Source organism: Talpa occidentalis, unplaced genomic scaffold (genome assembly GCF_014898055.3).
Source record: "Talpa occidentalis isolate TD23 unplaced genomic scaffold, MPIMG_talOcc4v2.1 talOcc4.9, whole genome shotgun sequence".
NCBI lineage: Eukaryota > Metazoa > Chordata > Mammalia > Eulipotyphla > Talpidae > Talpa > Talpa occidentalis.
Window position 1 is genome coordinate 114,822,697 of NW_023605305.1, and position 20,622 is coordinate 114,843,318.

Genomic DNA, 20,622 nt, shown 5'->3' on the forward strand with positions numbered 1-20,622 from the left:
AGAACATTTCTTTCCTCCTGGGACAGAAAGGACATCTTTTACATGGGAGTTTCATCTCCTGCTTTCTGAAAGAAAAGTAGAGGTCAGAGCCTTTGCACCTGCTGTTTTCCAAATGCCTTTAGCTCAAAACAATCTTATGCCAAAGGAACATATTTTGAGGTGGCATATCTTGCCCCTCCTGTAGTCCCAGCATTGGAATATGCCCAGAGACCAGGACACCCCACCCCATCTCCTTCTGTGCTGTGGGGTCACCATGCTGAGAGTGAACCCAGCACTCCCGGCTTATTCTTAGTTGTATTTGTTAATAAAGTAAAGACAAAATCCTTAGTCCTCGTCATCTGTAGATTTGGAAAGCACTGGTTAAACTATTTAGAAGTCAGTAATCCATGATTAAGCCTTCATTTTAAAGGCGCTGACAACAATTCAGGACTCCCGGCTATAGCTATGCCATAGTGAGGCCAACAGGTTCAACTTTATGCCTCAGACCACCATAAAACTGGATAAAACATGTGACATTGGACCGAGGCAGTGCCAGATCTGATTTCCTGAGGGGACTGGGGCAATGACCTGATGGCGGTCTCGCAAGCTGGAATCCCAGCGGAGCATGGTGCTCATACTGAACCACGCAGGCAGAGATCGGAAGCAACTGGAATCAGCAGAGCAGAGCACCAGAGAGGAGAAAACAGTTTAGAAGCCAGTTTTCAGAAGCCCAGGGTAGGGACACAGAGCCTTTGCATCGCGGGAGGGCAGCTTTTTGTTCTCACTGGAATAAACATTCACTTTACCGGCCTTTGCCTTCTCTGCCTGCAATGCTTCTGCTAAAACAACCGACTGCGGCCTTCCAGAGTGCCTCACCCGGGAGTCTGCACAGCATTGCCTCTGGCCAAGAGCTCACTGGGCAGTTGCCCCGGGCTCACGCTCACTCGTCTTACCCCCAAGTAGCCAGCCTGATGGAATCATTCTGAGGCCTCAGCTTTAGTGCCGGATGGATGATGACACCACGAGGCTCTGGGTCATCTCAGAACGGCACATGCTCTAAACCCATGAGACACGGATACATTCGCGCCCACGCGCACCCTCCACAACAGGCGAGCTGTGGAAAGAAACTGCCGAAGAACAAATGATGTGCACACTGGGCGGAACAGTCGCCGCCGGAGGGTAGCGGGGTGGCGGGGAGCGGCTCTGGGAGCTCGGGGGACGGCCACGCCGTGGCAGCATCCCCTATAGAAGGCTGTGAGGCCTCAAAAGGAAACACGTTTTAAAGCAATTTACCCACATTAAAGTAAGTCAGTTTAAAATACAACGCTACAAAAAACACTGAAAAAAAGTTATAGAAAAAAAAACGGAAAATAAGAAAACACATCTTCTGGTGGTGAAAAACGGGAATTACCACCAGGTACATATAGTTTTTCCAAGAAAGCAAAAAAGCAAAGAATTTCCCATTACACAGTTAGTCTGCTTTTTCACCCATGAAACCAGGGGAGAGCGCGAACGCAGTCCCCCACTACCACAAATTATGCAGTCGAGTTTCCCACATTTGGGGAAATCGCAGGGGTCAGCACATCCGGAGTGCAATGGATAAGCCTCGCCCTGGGAAAACCACCTTCGTGATCATGGTATCTCCCCTGCCAGGTAAGTATGAGTTGCCGCGCCCCCGGCCCGCCTCGGCCTCACACGCCCCACACTGTACACGCACGGTCACTTTCCCGCCCGGGACACACGGCCTCCCCGGCGCGCCCACGCAGCTCCTAAAGGCACGGCGCGCAAACGCCTCTGGGCTCGCTCCCTCAGCACGGGAGATCGCGTCGCGTTTGGGAGGGCACATGCCGAACCATCAGCCCTTGCGCCGCCTCATCTGCATAGGACTCGCCCCACCCGGGACGCGCCGACGTCGCCTCGGCTCCAGCCCCGCCGCCGGACGCTCCTCCCCCGCGACACGTCCCGGGCCCGCCCACCAGCGCGGGCGCCCGCGGGGGAAGTGACGCACCCTCCCCTCCGCCCCGCCCACCCCTTTTCCGGGCGGCGCATGTCTTCCGTGCGTAGAACAGAACGTTCGGGTTACAGAAGACGTCACTTCCGCCCGAGTCGGCGCTGTGTCTGCGAGGTCAGGCTAAGCGTCACGAACAGCGACGAAACCTGCTCTAGAAAGTTCAATTTCATTCCTCGAAAATTTCATGCATCTTGATTTTAATTTTTAGTGTGGGAATTTTTTCTACTCCCTTTGGATCCCTAGGGCTCATTCGCCTTCCTGAACTGCATGCCTGTTTTTCCTTGCTCGGTTTCTGAAAATATTCAGCATTAGCTTGTTTGTGCCGTTGTCTGAATATCCAAGAATGTTTTTCTCGAAGTGTTCCTTTCTCTTTTTTGTGACAGTTCGTTTCACTTCCCACTCTCTCAAACTAGTCATACAAGTTTTCCCTTTTTAAGTTTCCTTCTGGTTAAAAAAATAAACTGCTTCCGGGGAGAAACTAGTCTTCAACCGTCAAGACATAGGAGGACAGTCTCGCGCGCACGCGCCGCCCGGAAAGGGAGGGGGTGGGCGGGACGGAGGGAGGGTGGGCGGGACGGAGGGGAGGGTGCGTCACTTCCCCCGCGGGCGCCCGCGCTGGTGGGCGGGCCCGGGACGTGTCGCGGGGGAGGAGCGTCCGGCGGCGGGGCTGGAGCCGAGGCGACGTCGGCGCGTCCCGGGTGGGGCGAGTCCTATGCAGATGAGGCGGCGCAAGGGCTGATGGTTCGGCATGTGCCCCCCCAAACGCGACGCGATCTCCCGTGCTGAGGGAGCGAGCCCAGAGGCGTTTGCGCGCCGTGCCTTTAGGAGCTGCGTGGGCGCGCCGGGGAGGCCGTGTGTCCCGGGCGGGAAAGTGACCGTGCGTGTACAGTGTGGGGCGTGTGAGGCCGAGGCGGGCCGGGGGCGCGGCAACTCATACTTACCTGGCAGGGGAGATACCATGATCACGAAGGTGGTTTTCCCAGGGCGAGGCTTATCCATTGCACTCCGGATGTGCTGACCCCTGCGATTTCCCCAAATGTGGGAAACTCGACTGCATAATTTGTGGTAGTGGGGGACTGCGTTCGCGCTCTCCCCTGGTCTTTTGGGTGAAAAAGCAGAATGTTATGGTTTTGCGAGAGCTTAAGTTTATTATTTTGCTTGCTATTAGTGCGTTTTTGGGTTTTTTTTTCATTTTTTCTGTCGTTTTCAGTTTTTTTTTCTTTGTCAGCAGCATAAGTGTGTGAGTCTGGGCCTTTTTTTGCCTCTTGCTGCACGACCTTGGCGCTGCAACCCGGATACCCACGTTGTCTTCGCGCGAATTGCGCGCACCCCAAGGCCGCTGAGCCCGGAACCAAGTGTCCTGGTGGTTTTTGTTGGGATGCAACTTACGCCAGGGATCCGTGGCCGGTTCCTCGGGCGTCCTGTGGGAGGCGGCGCTGTAGGCAGCTCTACCAATCCCTCTGCCCTTAGAAAAGTTAAAAGTCTCATTTCTTTTAAAATCGCCCCTGGGCCTCCCCGGTTTGGCAGCGCGTTGAGCGCTGCGCTGTGAAGCTGTCCGGAGCCTCTGCAGCGCGGGTTCGATTCCCGGCCGGCCAGGGAGAAACCCACATGGCGCGGCGGTCCTCTCCTGTCTCGCCCGCTGCTCCCCTCAGCAATGTCTTCGGTCTGTCTGCCTGTTCTGCTCCCCACTCTGTCTCTGGTGAAGTCTCTCACCCTCCCGCACCTCCGACCTGTACCCCAGTTTTTGTATAGATAAATAAAATCTTTAAAAATAAAATAAAATAGACCCTGATTTGGCGTCTCGCTGCTACATCTTGTGTCCACTCCCGGCCACAACGCGCACTGCCCTTCCCTCCCCCAAGCAGCCTCCCCGTGTGGGGGGGTGGGGGCTCCAGCTTGGCCTTCCCTCATCACCCTCATAGGCAGAACAGCTTCCTCAGCCTCGAATTTGCACCAGCCGTGCATCGGCGGCCTGGCAAGGACAAAGCGTCCTTAATATCCCGTGCGTGGGCCGCAGGGGCTGCAACATCCGCTCTTACGTGGGCCACGGTCCTGGTGCTCCTGCCCCATCAGTAAATACCAGGATACGGACCTACAGTTCAGAAGGAAACCCCAGGTCTAGCGCGGTGCTCATTTCGCCAACTCCTTTCCCAGGAACGTCTCCCAACCGCGTTCCTGAGCCGCCAGCTCCTGCCTGGCACACGGAGCCTGTGAGGAGGGGACCGTCGCGCGCCCTCGTGGCAGCTCGGGGAAGGGCGCGCGGCTCGGGCGTTGCTGGGCTGTAAGGTTTGGTCCGTGACGGGGGAAGGGTTGCTGCGCAGGGTCCTCCATAGGAAGGGGATTGAAACGCGCAGGATGCCCACGGAACGCTGAGGATGATGGAGAACAAGAATAGAAAGACTGGAAAGGAGGTGCCCCAAGACCACAACCTGACTCACAAGGAGTTGGGGGTCGAGGGGAACAACATGGCCATTAACCCAGCTGTGGAGGTCGTGACCCTCAGGCGCCACGGCCTCATCACAAGGCAGGAGACCCAAGCAGGATCAGATGCTACAGGGAGTGGAGCACAGACCTGAGGGTAAAGATATGGAGATTGGGCCCACCCTGGAATCTCTGGTCCCTCCTGGTTTTGCCTAGTTATGCAACATCAGCAACAAGCAGCCACTCCACGGAGGAGCGACCCCTCCCAAAGGGAAGGGGACTGTAGCAGTGCAGTCTCTGCACAGGCCGGGGCAGCACTCCCACTGCCCACCTGTGACTCTGCAGGTGCCTCTTTTCACCAACTCTCTCCCCCCACAGGACAGCCGCCTCCTGCCTGCCAGTGACCTGTACCTGTGGGGACTTCTCTTCATTGACCTCCCTCAGCGGAGGCCGCTCTCCTCCAGGCCACCCGCCTGCAACCATGCAGGCCTGTCTCAGCAAAACCTGTCCCGTTTCCCTTTCCCTAATAAACCTGTTCTTTAAATATGACGAACGTCTCTGTCTCATGGAGAAACGCGCCTGGGAAACTCGCCGCGTGCCGCTGAAACGGGTGCTCTGGTGACACCTTTCCCAGAGTGAACCCAAGGACCCCGCAATGCCACAAAACACCATCAAGGACATTGACAGTCGATGTCATACGTCCTTTGGGCTGATCTTCAGGATGAAGATTCCTGCACTCCCAGGTTTCCTTGCTCAAATATAAAATACCTGAACCAAGACCAAAGCCAATTCTCGGGGCCTCACCGATGAGAAATTTGGGGTTTTCCAGTGTTTAAGGGAGGTCCTCGGTCTCAGGGCTGTCAGCACTGAGCATGTTTGGGATCCCCGACCCAGGAATTTCTGACTAAGAGTTGCAGCCTAACACAGTGAGTAGGAACTGCGTGGATTTGTTCCCAGGCCCATCCCACAAGGCGAGGTCATGACAGAGACATTGGGTTGGGTCTGTGCTTGGGAACACACTGCTTGGAGGCCTGCCCGTCCAGTCCTGGAGCCACCTTCTGCGTGACCTTGGGCCAGCTCCTTCAGTTTGCCAGGCTTCAATTTTGCAAGTGTCATATGAAGATAATGTTGAAGCCTCAGAGAGTTGTCACATGGATTCAATGCGATGATCTAATATGTTCAAAATAATCTGTGGTTTATATTAAGTATGTGCCAGCCTGAAACAATCCAAGATCAGTTTTCCCTCCTTCATTATGAAATACAGCATAAAGAAAAGTGTGTAAACTCCCAATTCAGGTTTTCATAGCATTTGACCGAAGTTTTTGGTGTGCGTGTGACAGAAGAAGGGTCCATCTCTATTTTGGGAAGAGCAGGCCGCTTGGGGAGGGGTGACCCACGTGAACCAGTGAGGGAGGGAGGGACACCGCCTGGCCAGCCAGATCAGCCGAACCCACCCTGGGGATCAGTGGGGTGACAGATGTCACCGCCAGAATGTCCTCACACAGAGAAGGCTATTTGGGAGGCAGGTGGAATATAAGGATATTTAGGACAGTTTTATGGCTGCTACAAGATTCCGCTGATGTTTTTCCAAAAGAAATACAGACTGAAATATCTTGTCAACTCGTCTTACTATCTGTGTTTCTCTTTTATTAGGGACGGTACAAACGTCACGGTTCTGAGGCTATCCTTTGATGCCAGCGCACTTTGGATTCAAATTCCTGCTTATGAAGACCACCCCCTTCTTGGTCTCAGATTTCTTAGCAATAAAATGAGGGTGATGATGTGACATAGGCCTATTGTGAGGATTAAAAAAGTAAAAATATGTGAAACTTGTAGACTACGCCTGACACCTGGCATTTTGCACACGATCTCTCTGTGTTAGCTCTTACATTTTGGGTGCAACACTGCACAAAGACTGGATGTGATAAAAACTGATTTTAGGTTACATCAGTGATATTTTCAGTGGCTGCAGATCCTCCTAGGCAGAATGAAACAATCCTCACTGACCAGCAGTAACTTCCTGCCTTGGGAGTTTATGAGCTTTTCTGTTTAACTCATTAAAAGTGAATAATGATCCAATTCCTTGCTTCAAAACTGCCCCAATAACAAATGTACAGCTTTACAGTGGGACAATTCTACACATGACACAAACCTAGCATCTTTAAAGTGTGAGGCATAAACATACCTAGAATTTTAAATTCAAAATACAAACGATGAACTTTAAGAATGTCGGAGGCGCAGCAGTGGATTTCGTCAGTCTGCCTGTTCTGCTCCCGGCTCTGTCTCTGGTGAATCCTCTCACCCTCCCATGCGTCTGACCTGTACCCCGATTCTTGTATGTATGAATAAATAAATAAATCTTAAAAAAAAAATGTCGGAGGTAGAAAGAAATTATTTTACACATATCCAGAACCTATGGGAAGGGTCTCCTCCTGGCCCAGCCCACATTTCTCCCCAGAGAAACCACCTGCAACTCCTGTAACTAATTTCCCTGCTTATCTCTGACTGCCACATGAGAGTGATGTTCCTGGGTTTTCTGGCGTCCCACCCCAGGCCCCGCAGAGCACATCGACCTACGAATGGAAAATGAATTTGTTTCCCCACCCGCCGGTCATCTCCCGGGCCGTCAGGACCTGGCTTGGCGTCTGTCGGTCTTCGCTCCCTCCCTTGCCTGTTTTCTTGGTGGTGCCCAAACTCTTCCCCTTCACGCCTCCAAAGAGAGCCCCCCACTCCCCCAACACAGCAGAGATTTTCAGTCCGTGTGAAGCTGAAGTTTCCCTAGCTAAGAGATCTGGCTCCCGACGTCTTAACCAGCTGGGACGCGCCTTTCCAAGGCTTGATCAACAGTTTTGGGGTTTGTGGTTTTTGCCCAGCAGAAGAGAAAGTGTTTCCCAGGGTCACGGCCTGAGGTGTCTCCTCCTGGAGCAGACTTGGGCAGGGCATAGGGGAGCCTGCGGGTTGGGGGCTCGGCCTTTGGGTTGGCTCCGCCTTTGGGGTGGCTCCTTATCTCACCTTGTGGGGGGGTGGCGAACACCCACTGGGGCTGGGGGGCTCAGGAACCCCAGGAATCCCAGCCGGGACTCCTCTTGTGGGTCTGCTAATCCTAAGCGGCCTGTTGGGCCACCATTTTGTTACCTGCAGTTCTGCGCTCCTACACAAGGTCAGAAATGCCTGGTCAGTCAGTCAGAGCCAAACCTTACAAGGGCCTTTCAAATCAACCAAGAGCTTCAAGCTGGATCACCCCGGGAACGCCCCGGGGGCTGAGGACGGATCCAGGACAAGGGACCCCAGAGGCTGATCAGTGGAAAGCCTTGTTGATGAGGTTGAAACCATGGCTGGGGATCTAGAGCTCGTTCTCAATTACAATTCCGAGTCATCCATCGAGCAGATGGGAAGTGCCTGGAGGGCAGGCTCAACCCCCGGCCCCACAGGTGACAGCACGTTTTCTGGCCTGACCCCTCCCTTTTCTCTTTGTCCTCCTTCCTCTCACAACTGATGATTATGATGATTCTAGCCACAAACAGGCCAAGATCTTGCTCTTCAGCGGCGTCCTGCATTCCGGAGCCTGCTCCGCGACTCCACTGTCTTTGTCAGTGCGGTGTGGCCCCTGCAAACTCTCTGGCCGCGTGGGACGGAAGGGGCGCCCCTGGAGTTAGGATCGCAGTGCGGGGAGCTCGGGCCCAGGTGCCCCCAGTGAGGCTGCAGGCGCTAAAGAGTCGGAATAAAATCGGAATAAAACCCAGCCTCGGGTTTCTCGCGGGCCCAAGCTGCAGGGCGACGTCAACGCACTCGGGGATCCCCGTGGCCCCACCAGGTAGCCCCAGCCCCGCCCGTCGGGCCGGGACCCGGTGGAAGGCGAGCTGAGCGTTGGGGCGGGGGGACCCCCCCACCAGAAGGGGCGGGACACCTTCCTCTCCACACCAGGGGCCTCGGAGCCAGAAACCACATCCCCCGTGGGGAGTAAAATGTCCCCCAGGCTGGTTAAACATAAAGGTCCCACCGAGATTTGAACTCGGATCGCTGGATTCAGAGTCCAGAGTGCTAACCATTACACCATGGAACCTCCGCGGGGCAGGGCTCCCCTTTTCGCGGCAGCTGTGTGAATAGTGCCCAGTCAGCCCCGCACCCTTAATTCCCACCCACAACCCCAGGCGCTTCTTCCCCCGGCAGGACCCACCTGCGGCCGCTCCCGTGGGGCGGGCTCCTGTCGCTGACTTGAGCATGTCCCCGCCCGTCAGACAATGGCGTCAAATCCAGGCTGGGCTTAGGCCCAGGGAAGAGTCCTTTAAACTTCCACCAGAAACCACAGATCGTGCCTCAGTTTACCAAAATTTCCACCCGAGGTGAAATTTCAGCAACTAATAGTATGTGTCTGTGCTTTCACGCTTTCCCCATCACCAGAGAGCGTACATGGTCCCCAGGGCAGGACCTGGGCTTCGCGGACCCCTTAGGTACAAACCACTGCTTCTGTGCCAGCTGGAAACCACCCTGGCTGGGAACCCCAGCATTAACTTTGGAAATGTATTCATTTATTGTGTTTTAAAATCCCTGTCTAACTTCCAGGGGTCTATTCTGAGGACTGCTATACCTCGTGACCATGGTCATCTCTGCGTACCTGTGTGTATTACATTCGAAAAATAATTGTTAGATGCTGTGTAAAAAAGTAATTGAGAATCATTTAGTCATGCCTGTTCTCCTGTCAGGTCACCAGTGCAGGTATTTGAGTCAGCCAGGCAAACAGCCGAGCTGGCTTTCCCCCCTGTTGCTCTAGTTAGTGTTCATCATGGCTTCCAGATCCTTCCGCAGTGTGTTGTCTTGCTGTCTGCTTAGCAGGAGCCTAGCAGTGCTGCCGGGTTTTCTTCCAGCACCTGCTCCATTCTCAGCTTTTAATAGAAATATACCCACTTCGTAGATGGGGCCCTGGATGTCACTTGGTTTGTCTTCTTAGGGGTAGATTTGACTACATTTGCTTGTTTCTCAGTCCAGAGACATGGTGGAAAGGAGAGGGTTCCGTTCTCCTGTTCTAGCCTGTCTTAGGCAGGCACTGTGTACCAAGCCGGAAGCCACATATGCCTTGGACCTGGTGTTTCTGTGACCCCCCTCTGTGGTAGGGCAACTCTGCCTCTTTAAGATGGGAAGACTAGGGCAAGAAAAGTCTTTTCCCTTCTATTCATTAGTGGACAGCGTTTGCTCCTACCCCTATCATAACACCAGCTGGCTAGATCTGGGGCCAAAGCTTGGCAGGGTTTCCTGCTCTGACATTGGTGGTAGGTGGCTTTTAGTTCACGAGAGAAGGGACTCGGTTGCAGGAGTAGCTGTTCATGATCTCATGCCCTTACCATTAAGGCAACTTTGAGAATCTCTTATCCTGCCGACTTTTTTTGGTGCATGGACTCTTGGTGGAGACTTCACAGAAAGATCTAACAACTGTGTGAAAACCTGCTTTGCAATTGGGTCTCTTGGAGATTCTAAACTATCACCCACAGGAGGCCTTTAAGAAATGGATAAACATCAGTTGTTCTCTCCTTAACTTTTATAGATGCCATCTTTGTCTTCTGCCACGGTGACATGGCTCATGTATCTGTCCCTCCTTGGAGGGGTTTCTTCTGCTTTGGACTTCAATTTATCCAGTGGCCTTGCAACCTCAACTCTGATGGGCTCCAAACAGGTGTGATTTTGTAGATCGTTCAGCTTTATCTTGTTAACAACTTTCTATTAAAATTTTCTGTATTTTATACACATGTGGAATTACACTTCTGTTTTATTAAATCTTATCTTTTCTTCTTTCTGTACAAGTTTCCCTTCGGTAAACCACATACATTCTTTTAGCTAACAACAACTAAAAAAAGATTATTTTTATTTATTTATGCATACAAGAACTGAGGTGCAGGGCAGAGGTGGGGGGGTTGTGAGAGGATTCACCAGAGACAGAGTGGGGAGCAGAACAGGCAGATCTAGTAAAATCCACTGCTGAGGGGAGCAGCGGGCGAGTCAGGAGAGGTCTGTGGCGCCATGTGGGTAGCTCCCTGACTGGGGATCGAACTCGTGCTGCAGTGGCTGCAGAGAGCTTCATAGGTTGCCACCAGAGAAGCCCACTTTTAAACATTTTTAAATACAGGTTTATTAGGAAAAGGAGAAAGGATAAAAAGGAGACACCTGCGTAGTCACAGGCCGGCAGGGAGGAGAGCTGCAAACTGGCCTCTATTGAGGCCAGTGGATGGCGCTAACGAGCAGCAGCGGAGCATTTCACCCCCGGGCTCCACCCCGGGCTTGTGGACGTCCCGCAGAGCCGAGAGGAAATTTTCCAATAATCATTATGAGAAAACAGCCTGGACTTTGAAGACCTATGTTCTGTTAGGCAAGAAGAAAAGAACCTTACAGTTTCTAGAGAAGAACAATAACTCCACACCAAGGATCCAGTCTGAGGATGCGACTAAAGTGCTAGATAAAGGTAGAAAAATATCTGGGAAAATTACTGTTAAGTTATAATTTTGTCCACAGCGAGTGAAGCACATGGAAGGTGCATGACAGACACTCACCCGCAGTAAACACAGTGACAACCAAGAGCAAGGCGGCGACACCTCGGACACAGGACACTCCAAACACCAGAGCCGGGCTCAGCAGGCGCGTCCTGTGCGCTGCGGGGACAGGACAGCGGGTGGAGGCGACCACAGCGGGACTGCGGGGGGACAGGGCCCTGTGGGGGGCAGGCGCGGAACCCCAGGCAGGGCCTCTCCGGACCGCGGTTTTCGCAGCTGAGGGCGCTGGGGCGACCCGGCGACCTTGTCCTGGGGCGGCGGGAAGCACCGCGGCCTCCAAGCGTCAGGGGCTCGGCCCAGACGGCAGCCCGGTTTCCGTAGTGTAGTGGTTATCACGTTCGCCTCACACGCGAAAGGTCCCCGGTTCGAAACCGGGCGGAAACATTTCCTTTTCCTGGAGGGGACGATCCCGCCGGGGTCCCCCGCATTCCCATGGACACAGTTCCCGCGCCCCCGGGACTCTCGGCAGCCGGCCTCCGGGCCGCGCCCACCACCCCGGCCCGAAGCCCCTACTCGTCTCGTCTGCGGCCGCGTCTTCTCTGCGGCCCCAGCTCGCCCGTCCCTGAGGAACAAGGTCTTTCCGCCCGGGCGCTCTGGGCGCGCCAGCCCCGCACAGGGTCGGGACAGGAGGGTGCGGGGGCGCAACAGCGGGGACCAGTCTCGTGGCGCGGGGGCTGCGGCCACAGACGGCCGAGGAGGAGGAGATTCGTGCTGCGCCCTGGACGCGGGCCCCGCGCCAAGCGGGCGGCCGTCAGGAGGCCCGAGGCCCCGAAGGACGCGCGCCCGGACCTCGCGGGTGACAGTAACGGCCGCTGCTTTCCACTGAAACGCGCCGGGGCGGGGCCCGCGCCACTCGCCTCCTCTCTGGGCTGCGCGATCGGCTCCCCCGCCGAGAGCCCCGCGCGACGCCTCAGGGGCCCTGGTGGAGCGGCGGCGCCCCTGCTCTTTGGGGGGTCTCCCTCCAAACGGGGCTCAGCGCCGCGCGGCTGGAGGCGGGGGCCGTGCCGTCTGCAGGGGCCTCTCCGGGACCCGACGGCGGGGCCCCTCGGGCCGGGGCGGCGCCCAGGGAGCTGTGCTCACCCGGTGGTGCAGGCAGCGCCCCGCGCCGTCGGAGCGCGCGAGGTCGCTGCTCCAGGCCCTGGCGCCTGCCGGCCCCTCCGCTCCTGCCTGCTCCTGCGCGTCCTGCGGGGACCTGGGGGTCGGCCGGACAGAAGGCCGAGGAATGCTCGCCTGTGCCTGGAGGGCGAGGGCGGCGGCCGGGGTGCCGGCCACGCCAGAGGAGTGTTGGCAGGAAGGCCGCTTCCGCGCCGCCGTCGGGGCGCCGGGTCGGTGCCGCCCTGTGGCGGGGGGGGGGGGGGGGCCTCTTCTGGCCCCGGCCTCGACCTGGGCGAGGGGCTGGTGCCCGCGCGGCCGTTTCTGGGGCCCGCCGGAGTCCAAACAGCCGGACAAACGCCGGCCGCAAAAGGAACTCGGAAGGGCGGGAACGCGCCGGTGCTGCACAGGCCGGGGCGACAGGAGGGTCGTGGAGGGCTCTCCTCTCCGCCCCTCGCGAGCAGGGGGGCGGGCTGGAAGCAGCGCCGTCGCCTGCGGGTGTCAAAAGGGCGACAGGCGTCCCTGGGTGGGCTCGAACCACCAACCTTTCGGTTAACAGCCGAACGCGCTAACCGATTGCGCCACAGAGACCTGCGGGCAGCGCGCGTCGGGCGCCGGCTGAGAGGCGCGTCCCCCCAGGCTCCGCCGAGCCGCGGGGCTGCGGGCGCGCAGCTCGGACCCGGGCTCCCAGCGCGCGACAGCCGCCACCCCGCGGGGCCGGGAGCCAGTGCCGCCGGCGCCCGGTCCGCTCAGCGACGCCCAGGTCGCCCGACGGGCTCCGCACCCGCCTGGAGGCCGCGCCGCCGAGGCCGCCCAGGGGCGCGCGAGGGCGGCTGAACGGCCCGGGTCTCCCCTGTCGCTCTTCCCTTTCGCTGCGGCCGCGCCCCACCTTCCGCGCCGCGGGCGCTCGGCTGCTGCGGCTCCGCGACCGCGAGAGACCGGGGCGGGGCGGGGACGGGCTGGGGTTCGGGGGTGTGGAGGGGCAAGAGCAAAGTCCAGGGGGGCAGGAAGCGGCGGCGTCTGCTCCAGGCCGGGAGCCCCGGAGGCCCGCGCAGAGGCTCCTGCCGCAGACGGCGCGCCCGGGCTGTCGCCACGCGGGGCTGGAGAGCCGCGGCCGTCCGACCACGGGAGGGCGAGGCCCCGGCCCGCGCCGGCCCAGCGGGCAGCCCGGGCGCCGGGCGCGGGCCAGGAGGCGCCGAGCGCGCGGGCTGCCGGCGCGGGCCGCGTGGCGCGCCGTGATCGTATAGTGGTTAGTACTCTGCGTTGTGGCCGCAGCAACCTCGGTTCGAATCCGAGTCACGGCACTCGGCCCCTCGGGGCCCGCCTCCTCCTTTTCCCGGCCCAGCCCCGGCCGCCGACCCTCCCTGGGCCTCGCCCCGCGCGCCCCGGCCCGGGGCCCCGCACCCGCGCAGCAGCGCAGTTCGCGCCCTCGAGCACCGTTTTTTCCTGGGGGGCCAGGGGCAGCCCTCGCTGCCCGCTCCTGCGTCGCCGCCGCCCGGCACGCGCTCGCGCTCGGCCTCCCGCAGCCTCGGGCGCGTGGGTCGCGGGCAGCGCTTTCCCCTCCCCGAGCAGCCCCCCGCTCCCGGCCTCGGCCGCGGCAGACGCCCGTCCCCCTGCGCGGCCAGGGCGCCCGCACGGCTCGCAGCGGCTTGGCCCCCGTCGGTCCCGGGACGGCGCGCGGGCGCGTGCAGGGCCCCAGCTCCGAGGACAGCCGCGCGGCGCGTCCTCTCCCGGGCCGGGGCGCCGGGGCGTCTTCGCGCCTCGCGGGTTTCCGGCAGGCGGGCGGCCAGGCCCCCGCCGGCTCCCTGGTGGTCTAGTGGCTAGGATTCGGCGCTTTCACCGCCGCGGCCCGGGTTCGATTCCCGGTCAGGGAACTCCTTTTACCCCGAGCGCCCGCGGCCCCCGCGCCGCACTCCAGGCCGCAGAGGCGCCCCGGGGCCCAGCGGAGGCCGAGGCATCCCGCCGGCGGCGGCGTCTGTGCCTCCCGCGAACTCGGGGCAGCTCCGGAGACGCCACGGGTTTTTTAAACCCTGGCCCGGCCCAAGGGGCTCCTCTGTTTCCTCGAGGCCGACCAGAGCCCCTGCCCTCCCCGAGCGCCGCCGTCCAAGTCCCGGCTCCTGCTGGCGGGGAAGGTTCAGAAACGAGGTGCTCTGGCGCACCCCGGGCCACAGGCACCCGGACTAACTCGCCGCCGCCGCCTGGTCTTCAGGACGCGGCGAGGAAGCGCGCGCAGCGGGTGAGCCGGTCTCCAGGCCCGCAGGGGACGCGGAGGCCCCCGCCGGGGCGCTGCTCCCTGATGCGGGAGGACTGGCGCCCGCCCCTCGGGGACAGAGGCCGAAGGGAGCGCGGCCTTGGGGTCCGCCGCCCGCGCGAGGCAGCTCCGCGGGCCCCGGGCCTCGTCCCCAGCCAGCTGCTGCCCGCGCCGTCCAGCGGCCCGACGCGCCCACGCCACGGGCAAAAGCGGGGCGAGGCGCGAAGAGCCTGGCGGGAGCAAAAAGGGGCGCGCCCTGCATTGGCCGGGAATCGAACCCGGGTCTCCCGCGTGGGAGGCGAGAATTCTGCCACTGAACCACCAATGCCTGCCGACGGCGCTCTTGGGAGGGCGTTGGGAAGGAACCCCGGGTTGACGCCGCGGCGGGTCCAGGGCGTTCACCAGGGGGCTGCAGAGCTTTCCCCGGCTCTCCGCAGAGACCGCGGTGGAGACCTTTCCAGTCTTTGGCGTTGAACGCGCGCGCGGTGCTGTGGCCTGACGTGAGTGACGGGCAGCCCGGCTGACGTGGCTGCGGCAGGTCCGCTCTGGCTTCTGAAGACTGCGGTGTATTTGGGAACCTTTGGGTCCGCGCGCCTCACACCGGCACCCCGAGCGCGGGGCGCCGCCCCAGGCCCCAGGGTCCGGCGGGGCTCCTTCCCTTCCCCCTCCCGAGCGTGCCGTCGGCAAGCATTGGTGGTTCAGTGGCAGAATTCTCGCCTCCCACGCGGGAGACCCGGGTTCGATTCCCGGCCAATGCAGGGCGCGCCCCTTTTTGCTCCCGCCAGGCTCTTCGCGCCTCGCCCCGCTTTTGCCCGTGGCGTGGGCGCGTCGGGCCGCTGGACGGCGCGGGCAGCAGCTGGCTGGGGACGAGGCCCGGGGCCCGCGGAGCTGCCTCGCGCGGGCGGCGGACCCCAAGGCCGCGCTCCCTTCGGCCTCTGTCCCCGAGGGGCGGGCGCCAGTCCTCCCGCATCAGGGAGCAGCGCCCCGGCGGGGGCCTCCGCGTCCCCTGCGGGCCTGGAGACCGGCTCACCCGCTGCGCGCGCTTCCTCGCCGCGTCCTGAAGACCAGGCGGCGGCGGCGAGTTAGTCCGGGTGCCTGTGGCCCGGGGTGCGCCAGAGCACCTCGTTTCTGAACCTTCCCCGCCAGCAGGAGCCGGGACTTGGACGGCGGCGCTCGGGGAGGGCAGGGGCTCTGGTCGGCCTCGAGGAAACAGAGGAGCCCCTTGGGCCGGGCCAGGGTTTAAAAAACCCGTGGCGTCTCCGGAGCTGCCCCGAGTTCGCGGGAGGCACAGACGCCGCCGCCGGCGGGATGCCTCGGCCTCCGCTGGGCCCCGGGGCGCCTCTGCGGCCTGGAGTGCGGCGCGGGGGCCGCGGGCGCTCGGGGTAAAAGGAGTTCCCTGACCGGGAATCGAACCCGGGCCGCGGCGGTGAAAGCGCCGAATCCTAGCCACTAGACCACCAGGGAGCCGGCGGGGGCCTGGCCGCCCGCCTGCCGGAAACCCGCGAGGCGCGAAGACGCCCCGGCGCCCCGGCCCGGGAGAGGACGCGCCGCGCGGCTGTCCTCGGAGCTGGGGCCCTGCACGCGCCCGCGCGCCGTCCCGGGACCGACGGGGGCCAAGCCGCTGCGAGCCGTGCGGGCGCCCTGGCCGCGCAGGGGGACGGGCGTCTGCCGCGGCCGAGGCCGGGAGCGGGGGGCTGCTCGGGGAGGGGAAAGCGCTGCCCGCGACCCACGCGCCCGAGGCTGCGGGAGGCCGAGCGCGAGCGCGTGCCGGGCGGCGGCGACGCAGGAGCGGGCAGCGAGGGCTGCCCCTGGCCCCCCAGGAAAAAACGGTGCTCGAGGGCGCGAACTGCGCTGCTGCGCGGGTGCGGGGCCCCCGGGCCGGGGCGCGCGGGGCGAGGCCCAGGGAGGGTCGGCGGCCGGGGCTGGGCCGGGAAAAGGAGGAGGCGGGCCCCGAGGGGCCGAGTGCCGTGACTCGGATTCGAACCGAGGTTGCTGCGGCCACAACGCAGAGTACTAACCACTATACGATCACGGCGCGCCACGCGGCCCGCGCCGGCAGCCCGCGCGCTCGGCGCCTCCTGGCCCGCGCCCGGCGCCCGGGCTGCCCGCTGGGCCGGCGCGGGCCGGGGCCTCGCCCTCCCGTGGTCGGACGGCCGCGGCTCTCCAGCCCCGCGTGGCGACAGCCCGGGCGCGCCGTCTGCGGCAGGAGCCTCTGCGCGGGCCTCCGGGGCTCCCGGCCTGGAGCAGACGCCGCCGCTTCCTGCCCCCCTGGACTTTGCTCTTGCCCCTCCACACCCCCGAACCCCAGCCCGTCCCCGCCCCGCCCCGGTCTCTCGCGGTCGCGGAGCCGCAGCAGCCGAGCGCCCGCGGCGCGGAAGGTGGGGCGCGGCCGCAGCGAAAGGGAAGAGCGACAGGGGAGACCCGGGCCGTTCAGCCGCCCTCGCGCGCCCCTGGGCGGCCTCGGCGGCGCGGCCTCCAGGCGGGTGCGGAGCCCGTCGGGCGACCTGGGCGTCGCTGAGCGGACCGGGCGCCGGCGGCACTGGCTCCCGGCCCCGCGGGGTGGCGGCTGTCGCGCGCTGGGAGCCCGGGTCCGAGCTGCGCGCCCGCAGCCCCGCGGCTCGGCGGAGCCTGGGGGACGCGCCTCTCAGCCGGCGCCCGACGCGCGCTGCCCGCAGGTCTCTGTGGCGCAATCGGTTAGCGCGTTCGGCTGTTAACCGAAAGGTTGGTGGTTCGAGCCCACCCAGGGACGCCTGTCGCCCTTTTGACACCCGCAGGCGACGGCGCTGCTTCCAGCCCGCCCCCCTGCTCGCGAGGGGCGGAGAGGAGAGCCCTCCACGACCCTCCTGTCGCCCCGGCCTGTGCAGCACCGGCGCGTTCCCGCCCTTCCGAGTTCCTTTTGCGGCCGGCGTTTGTCCGGCTGTTTGGACTCCGGCGGGCCCCAGAAACGGCCGCGCGGGCACCAGCCCCTCGCCCAGGTCGAGGCCGGGGCCAGAAGAGGCCCCCCCCCCCCCCCCCGCCACAGGGCGGCACCGACCCGGCGCCCCGACGGCGGCGCGGAAGCGGCCTTCCTGCCAACACTCCTCTGGCGTGGCCGGCACCCCGGCCGCCGCCCTCGCCCTCCAGGCACAGGCGAGCATTCCTCGGCCTTCTGTCCGGCCGACCCCCAGGTCCCCGCAGGACGCGCAGGAGCAGGCAGGAGCGGAGGGGCCGGCAGGCGCCAGGGCCTGGAGCAGCGACCTCGCGCGCTCCGACGGCGCGGGGCGCTGCCTGCACCACCGGGTGAGCACAGCTCCCTGGGCGCCGCCCCGGCCCGAGGGGCCCCGCCGTCGGGTCCCGGAGAGGCCCCTGCAGACGGCACGGCCCCCGCCTCCAGCCGCGCGGCGCTGAGCCCCGTTTGGAGGGAGACCCCCCAAAGAGCAGGGGCGCCGCCGCTCCACCAGGGCCCCTGAGGCGTCGCGCGGGGCTCTCGACTGGGGAGCCGATCGCGCAGCCCAGAGAGGAGGCGAGTGGCGCGGGCCCCGCCCCGGCGCGTTTCCGTGGAAAGCAGCGGCCGTCACTGTCACCCGCGAGGTCCGGGCGCGCGTCCTTCGGGGCCTCGGGCCTCCTGACGGCCGCCCGCTTGGCGCGGGGCCCGCGTCCAGGGCGCAGCACGAATCTCCTCCTCCTCGGCCGTCTGTGGCCGCAGCCCCCGCGCCACGAGGCTGGTCCCCGCTGTTGCGCCCCCGCACCCTCCTGTCCCGACCCTGTGCGGGGCTGGCGCGCCCAGAGCGCCCGGGCGGAAAGACCTTGTTCCTCAGGGACGGGCGAGCTGGGGCCGCAGAGAAGACGCGGCCGCAGACGAGACGAGTAGGGGCTTCGGGCCGGGGTGGTGGGCGCGGCCCGGAGGCCGGCTGCCGAGGGTCCCGGGGGCAAGGGAACTGTGTCCATGGGAATGCGGGGGACCCCGACGTGATAACCACTACACTACGGAAACCGGGCTGCCGTCTGGGCCGAGCCCCTGACGCTTGGAGGCCGCGGTGCTTCCCGCCGCCCCAGGACAAGGTCGCCGGGTCGCCCCAGCGCCCTCAGCTGCGAAAACCGCGATCCGGAGAGGCCCTGCCTAGGGTTCCGCGCCTGCCCCCACAGGGCCCTGTCCCCCCGCAGTCCCGCTGTGGTCGCTCCGTATGGTTGTGTTCCATTGTCAGAGATGGTCAATATTTGTGTGGCCTTATTTTGGGGTCTCAATTCTATCCCACTGACCCATGTGTCTATTTTACCGCAGTAATATACTATTTCTGTTACTGGTGCTCAGAAATATGCTTTGAAGTTGGGGAGCATAATGACTCCATTTTCTTTCTTTCTCCTCAAGATTGCTTCAGGTATTTGGGGGTTTTGGTGGTTGCATATAAATTTCACTACAATTCTATTTTCTTAAAAACATCATTGAATTTTGATAGACATTGCACTGAATCTGTATGTTGCTTTAGGTAAGATAATATTAATTCTTCCCACCCAGGAATACTATCATTTCATCTATTGCAGGAATACACCCTGTTTTTGCCTGTGTACACAAATCTATTGATTGTAATAAATTCCAAAGACTCAAGAGTATGAGGGAAATAGTCCTGAAAATTATTCTCCAAATGATATTTTTCTTTTTTAGCAATCTTATAAATTGGATATCATTCTTGGAACTACCCATTGGGACAGCAGAGATTGGTCAGGTGTACCCGAACTTTTCAATAGGGTTGACTTTTTGATATCCTCCAAGTTTGAGTATAATGTGGGTGTATATGTTTTATAATTTGATATCTGGTAATATTTTCTATAAAACAAACAACTACATCTCTCTCATGAAAAAACTGGTTTCCTATGAAGAAGGTATAATATGCCATCACCCAATAGAAATCAATTCTACTTCCTTAGAAAACAAAGGAGAAGAAATGATCCAATAATCATTCTGAGAAAATATCTCGCAATGTGAGAAAATCATTACCTTACTGAAAGACTAGATGGATTGCAGGCCCAAAGAAGGAATAAAGAACCTATAAAATTTGCCATCCTGGAATGTCAGAATGTCAGACATGAAGAAAAGACTCAAAGGGATTCTAAAGAAAAAGAAAGACTCCAAACAAAGGATTGAGACTCAGAATTTCATCAAAGGTCTAAAAAGAACATGAAGCTAGAGAAAAGCAAGGAAGCCTATTTTTAAGCTAGAATATTATATATATATATATATATATATATATATATATATATATATACTACCAAACATGTGAAGGCATTTTAGGAAAATTAACTTCCAGTAAAATTAGAGTGAAGAGCCAAGAAAGATGGTGGGATATGAAGATGCTGGGGTTGCCTCCTGAGCTAGCACAATGAGGCTGTAGCCCTGAAAGATGAACAGATGTGGAGTGCACACACACAGCAGTGGCAGGGTAGAAAGGGGTAGGAAACCCTTCAATAGAACTGTTACCAGGACAATATAACCTATGAGGGGGTGGGACTGCTCTTTGGGGTGCTTCTACAACTTTCCATTCAGGAATACATACCCATATTACAAGCTTTGGAGACCAGACACTGCTCTGGATAAGGGGGGGCACAGAGTTGGCCTCCAGGACAGAGGGTGCACTGCTAGAAAGCTTTGAGAGCAGGAATGCAGACAATGGTTGTTGGTATGAGCCCAAAGACCTCAATATAGACTAACTAGGACCCAAAGTGGCAGGGGAAACAGCTTAGATCACCTGTGTTTTGCAGGTCTGCTACTCCTAGGCAGCCTATGCAGCTGCCATTTTGTCACCTAAACAAGATCAAAATGGCCCAGCCAGTTAGGTACAGGAGCCCAACACTTCAGCCCTTCAAACAAGAGCACAAAGCTGGATCATGCTGGCAAGGCTGTGCATCACGAGATATGACCAGGAATGCCCGGGGTGCCGAGGACCAATGTATGACAAGGGACCGCAGAAGCTGATCGGTGGAACGCCTTTTTGATAAGATTAAAACCATGGCTGGGGATTAGGGTGTGTCATCAAGTAGATGAGAAGTGCCTGGAGGGCAGATTTACAATCCCTACACCCTTTCCCTTTCTATAATCTCCTTCTCTTTAATCTCCTTTGCACCTCCCCCTTACAACCAATACCCTGTGTCAATAAAAGGGCCAGGATCTTGCTCTTCAGCAGCATCCTGCATTATGTAGCCTGCTCCACGACTCCCGTTTCTTTATCAGTGTGGTGTTGCCCAACACCACATGTCTCCTCAAGGAAAAGGCTATTACTGGCCTTGGAAGTTGCGGGGGGACTCAAAACCCCTGCCATGACCCTATGCAGGGCTAAAATGGGACAACAATTGAA

General features: G+C 60.3%; 1 protein-coding gene and 12 non-coding genes across 13 annotated transcripts; 7 read left to right on the plus strand and 6 right to left on the minus strand.

Annotated features, from left to right (window-relative positions):
- Positions 1–1,476: 1,476 nt before the first annotated feature.
- LOC119237390 (U1 spliceosomal RNA) lies at positions 1,477–1,640 on the minus strand. Its single transcript, XR_005123316.1, has one exon. It is a non-coding gene; the product is annotated as a U1 spliceosomal RNA (small nuclear RNA).
- Positions 1,641–2,923: 1,283 nt separating this feature from the next.
- On the plus strand, positions 2,924–3,087 carry LOC119237401 (U1 spliceosomal RNA). The gene has a single exon (XR_005123326.1). It is a non-coding gene; the product is annotated as a U1 spliceosomal RNA (small nuclear RNA).
- Positions 3,088–8,402: 5,315 nt separating this feature from the next.
- Positions 8,403–8,474, minus strand: TRNAQ-CUG (transfer RNA glutamine (anticodon CUG)). Its single transcript has one exon. It is a non-coding gene; the product is annotated as a tRNA-Gln (tRNA).
- A 2,787-nt stretch (positions 8,475–11,261) lies between these two features.
- On the plus strand, positions 11,262–11,334 carry TRNAV-CAC (transfer RNA valine (anticodon CAC)). Its single transcript has one exon. It is a non-coding gene; the product is annotated as a tRNA-Val (tRNA).
- A 48-nt stretch (positions 11,335–11,382) lies between these two features.
- On the plus strand, positions 11,383–14,767 carry LOC119236918 (collagen alpha-1(I) chain-like). The gene is made up of 3 exons (XM_054691562.1): positions 11,383–12,441; positions 12,630–13,283; positions 13,913–14,767. Exons 1-3 carry the CDS (start codon positions 11,383–11,385, stop codon positions 14,765–14,767), a joined length of 2,568 nt encoding a protein of 855 aa, XP_054547537.1.
- Positions 12,560–12,633, minus strand: TRNAN-GUU (transfer RNA asparagine (anticodon GUU)). Its single transcript has one exon. It is a non-coding gene; the product is annotated as a tRNA-Asn (tRNA).
- Positions 13,275–13,346, plus strand: TRNAH-GUG (transfer RNA histidin (anticodon GUG)). Its single transcript has one exon. It is a non-coding gene; the product is annotated as a tRNA-His (tRNA).
- Positions 13,845–13,916, plus strand: TRNAE-UUC (transfer RNA glutamic acid (anticodon UUC)). The gene has a single exon. It is a non-coding gene; the product is annotated as a tRNA-Glu (tRNA).
- TRNAG-CCC (transfer RNA glycine (anticodon CCC)) lies at positions 14,551–14,621 on the minus strand. Its single transcript has one exon. It is a non-coding gene; the product is annotated as a tRNA-Gly (tRNA).
- Positions 14,768–14,980: 213 nt separating the features above from the next.
- TRNAG-CCC (transfer RNA glycine (anticodon CCC)) lies at positions 14,981–15,051 on the plus strand. Its single transcript has one exon. It is a non-coding gene; the product is annotated as a tRNA-Gly (tRNA).
- A 634-nt stretch (positions 15,052–15,685) lies between these two features.
- Positions 15,686–15,757, minus strand: TRNAE-UUC (transfer RNA glutamic acid (anticodon UUC)). Its single transcript has one exon. It is a non-coding gene; the product is annotated as a tRNA-Glu (tRNA).
- Positions 15,758–16,256: 499 nt separating this feature from the next.
- On the minus strand, positions 16,257–16,328 carry TRNAH-GUG (transfer RNA histidin (anticodon GUG)). The gene has a single exon. It is a non-coding gene; the product is annotated as a tRNA-His (tRNA).
- Positions 16,329–16,968: 640 nt separating this feature from the next.
- On the plus strand, positions 16,969–17,042 carry TRNAN-GUU (transfer RNA asparagine (anticodon GUU)). Its single transcript has one exon. It is a non-coding gene; the product is annotated as a tRNA-Asn (tRNA).
- The last annotated feature ends 3,580 nt before the right edge of the window (positions 17,043–20,622 follow it).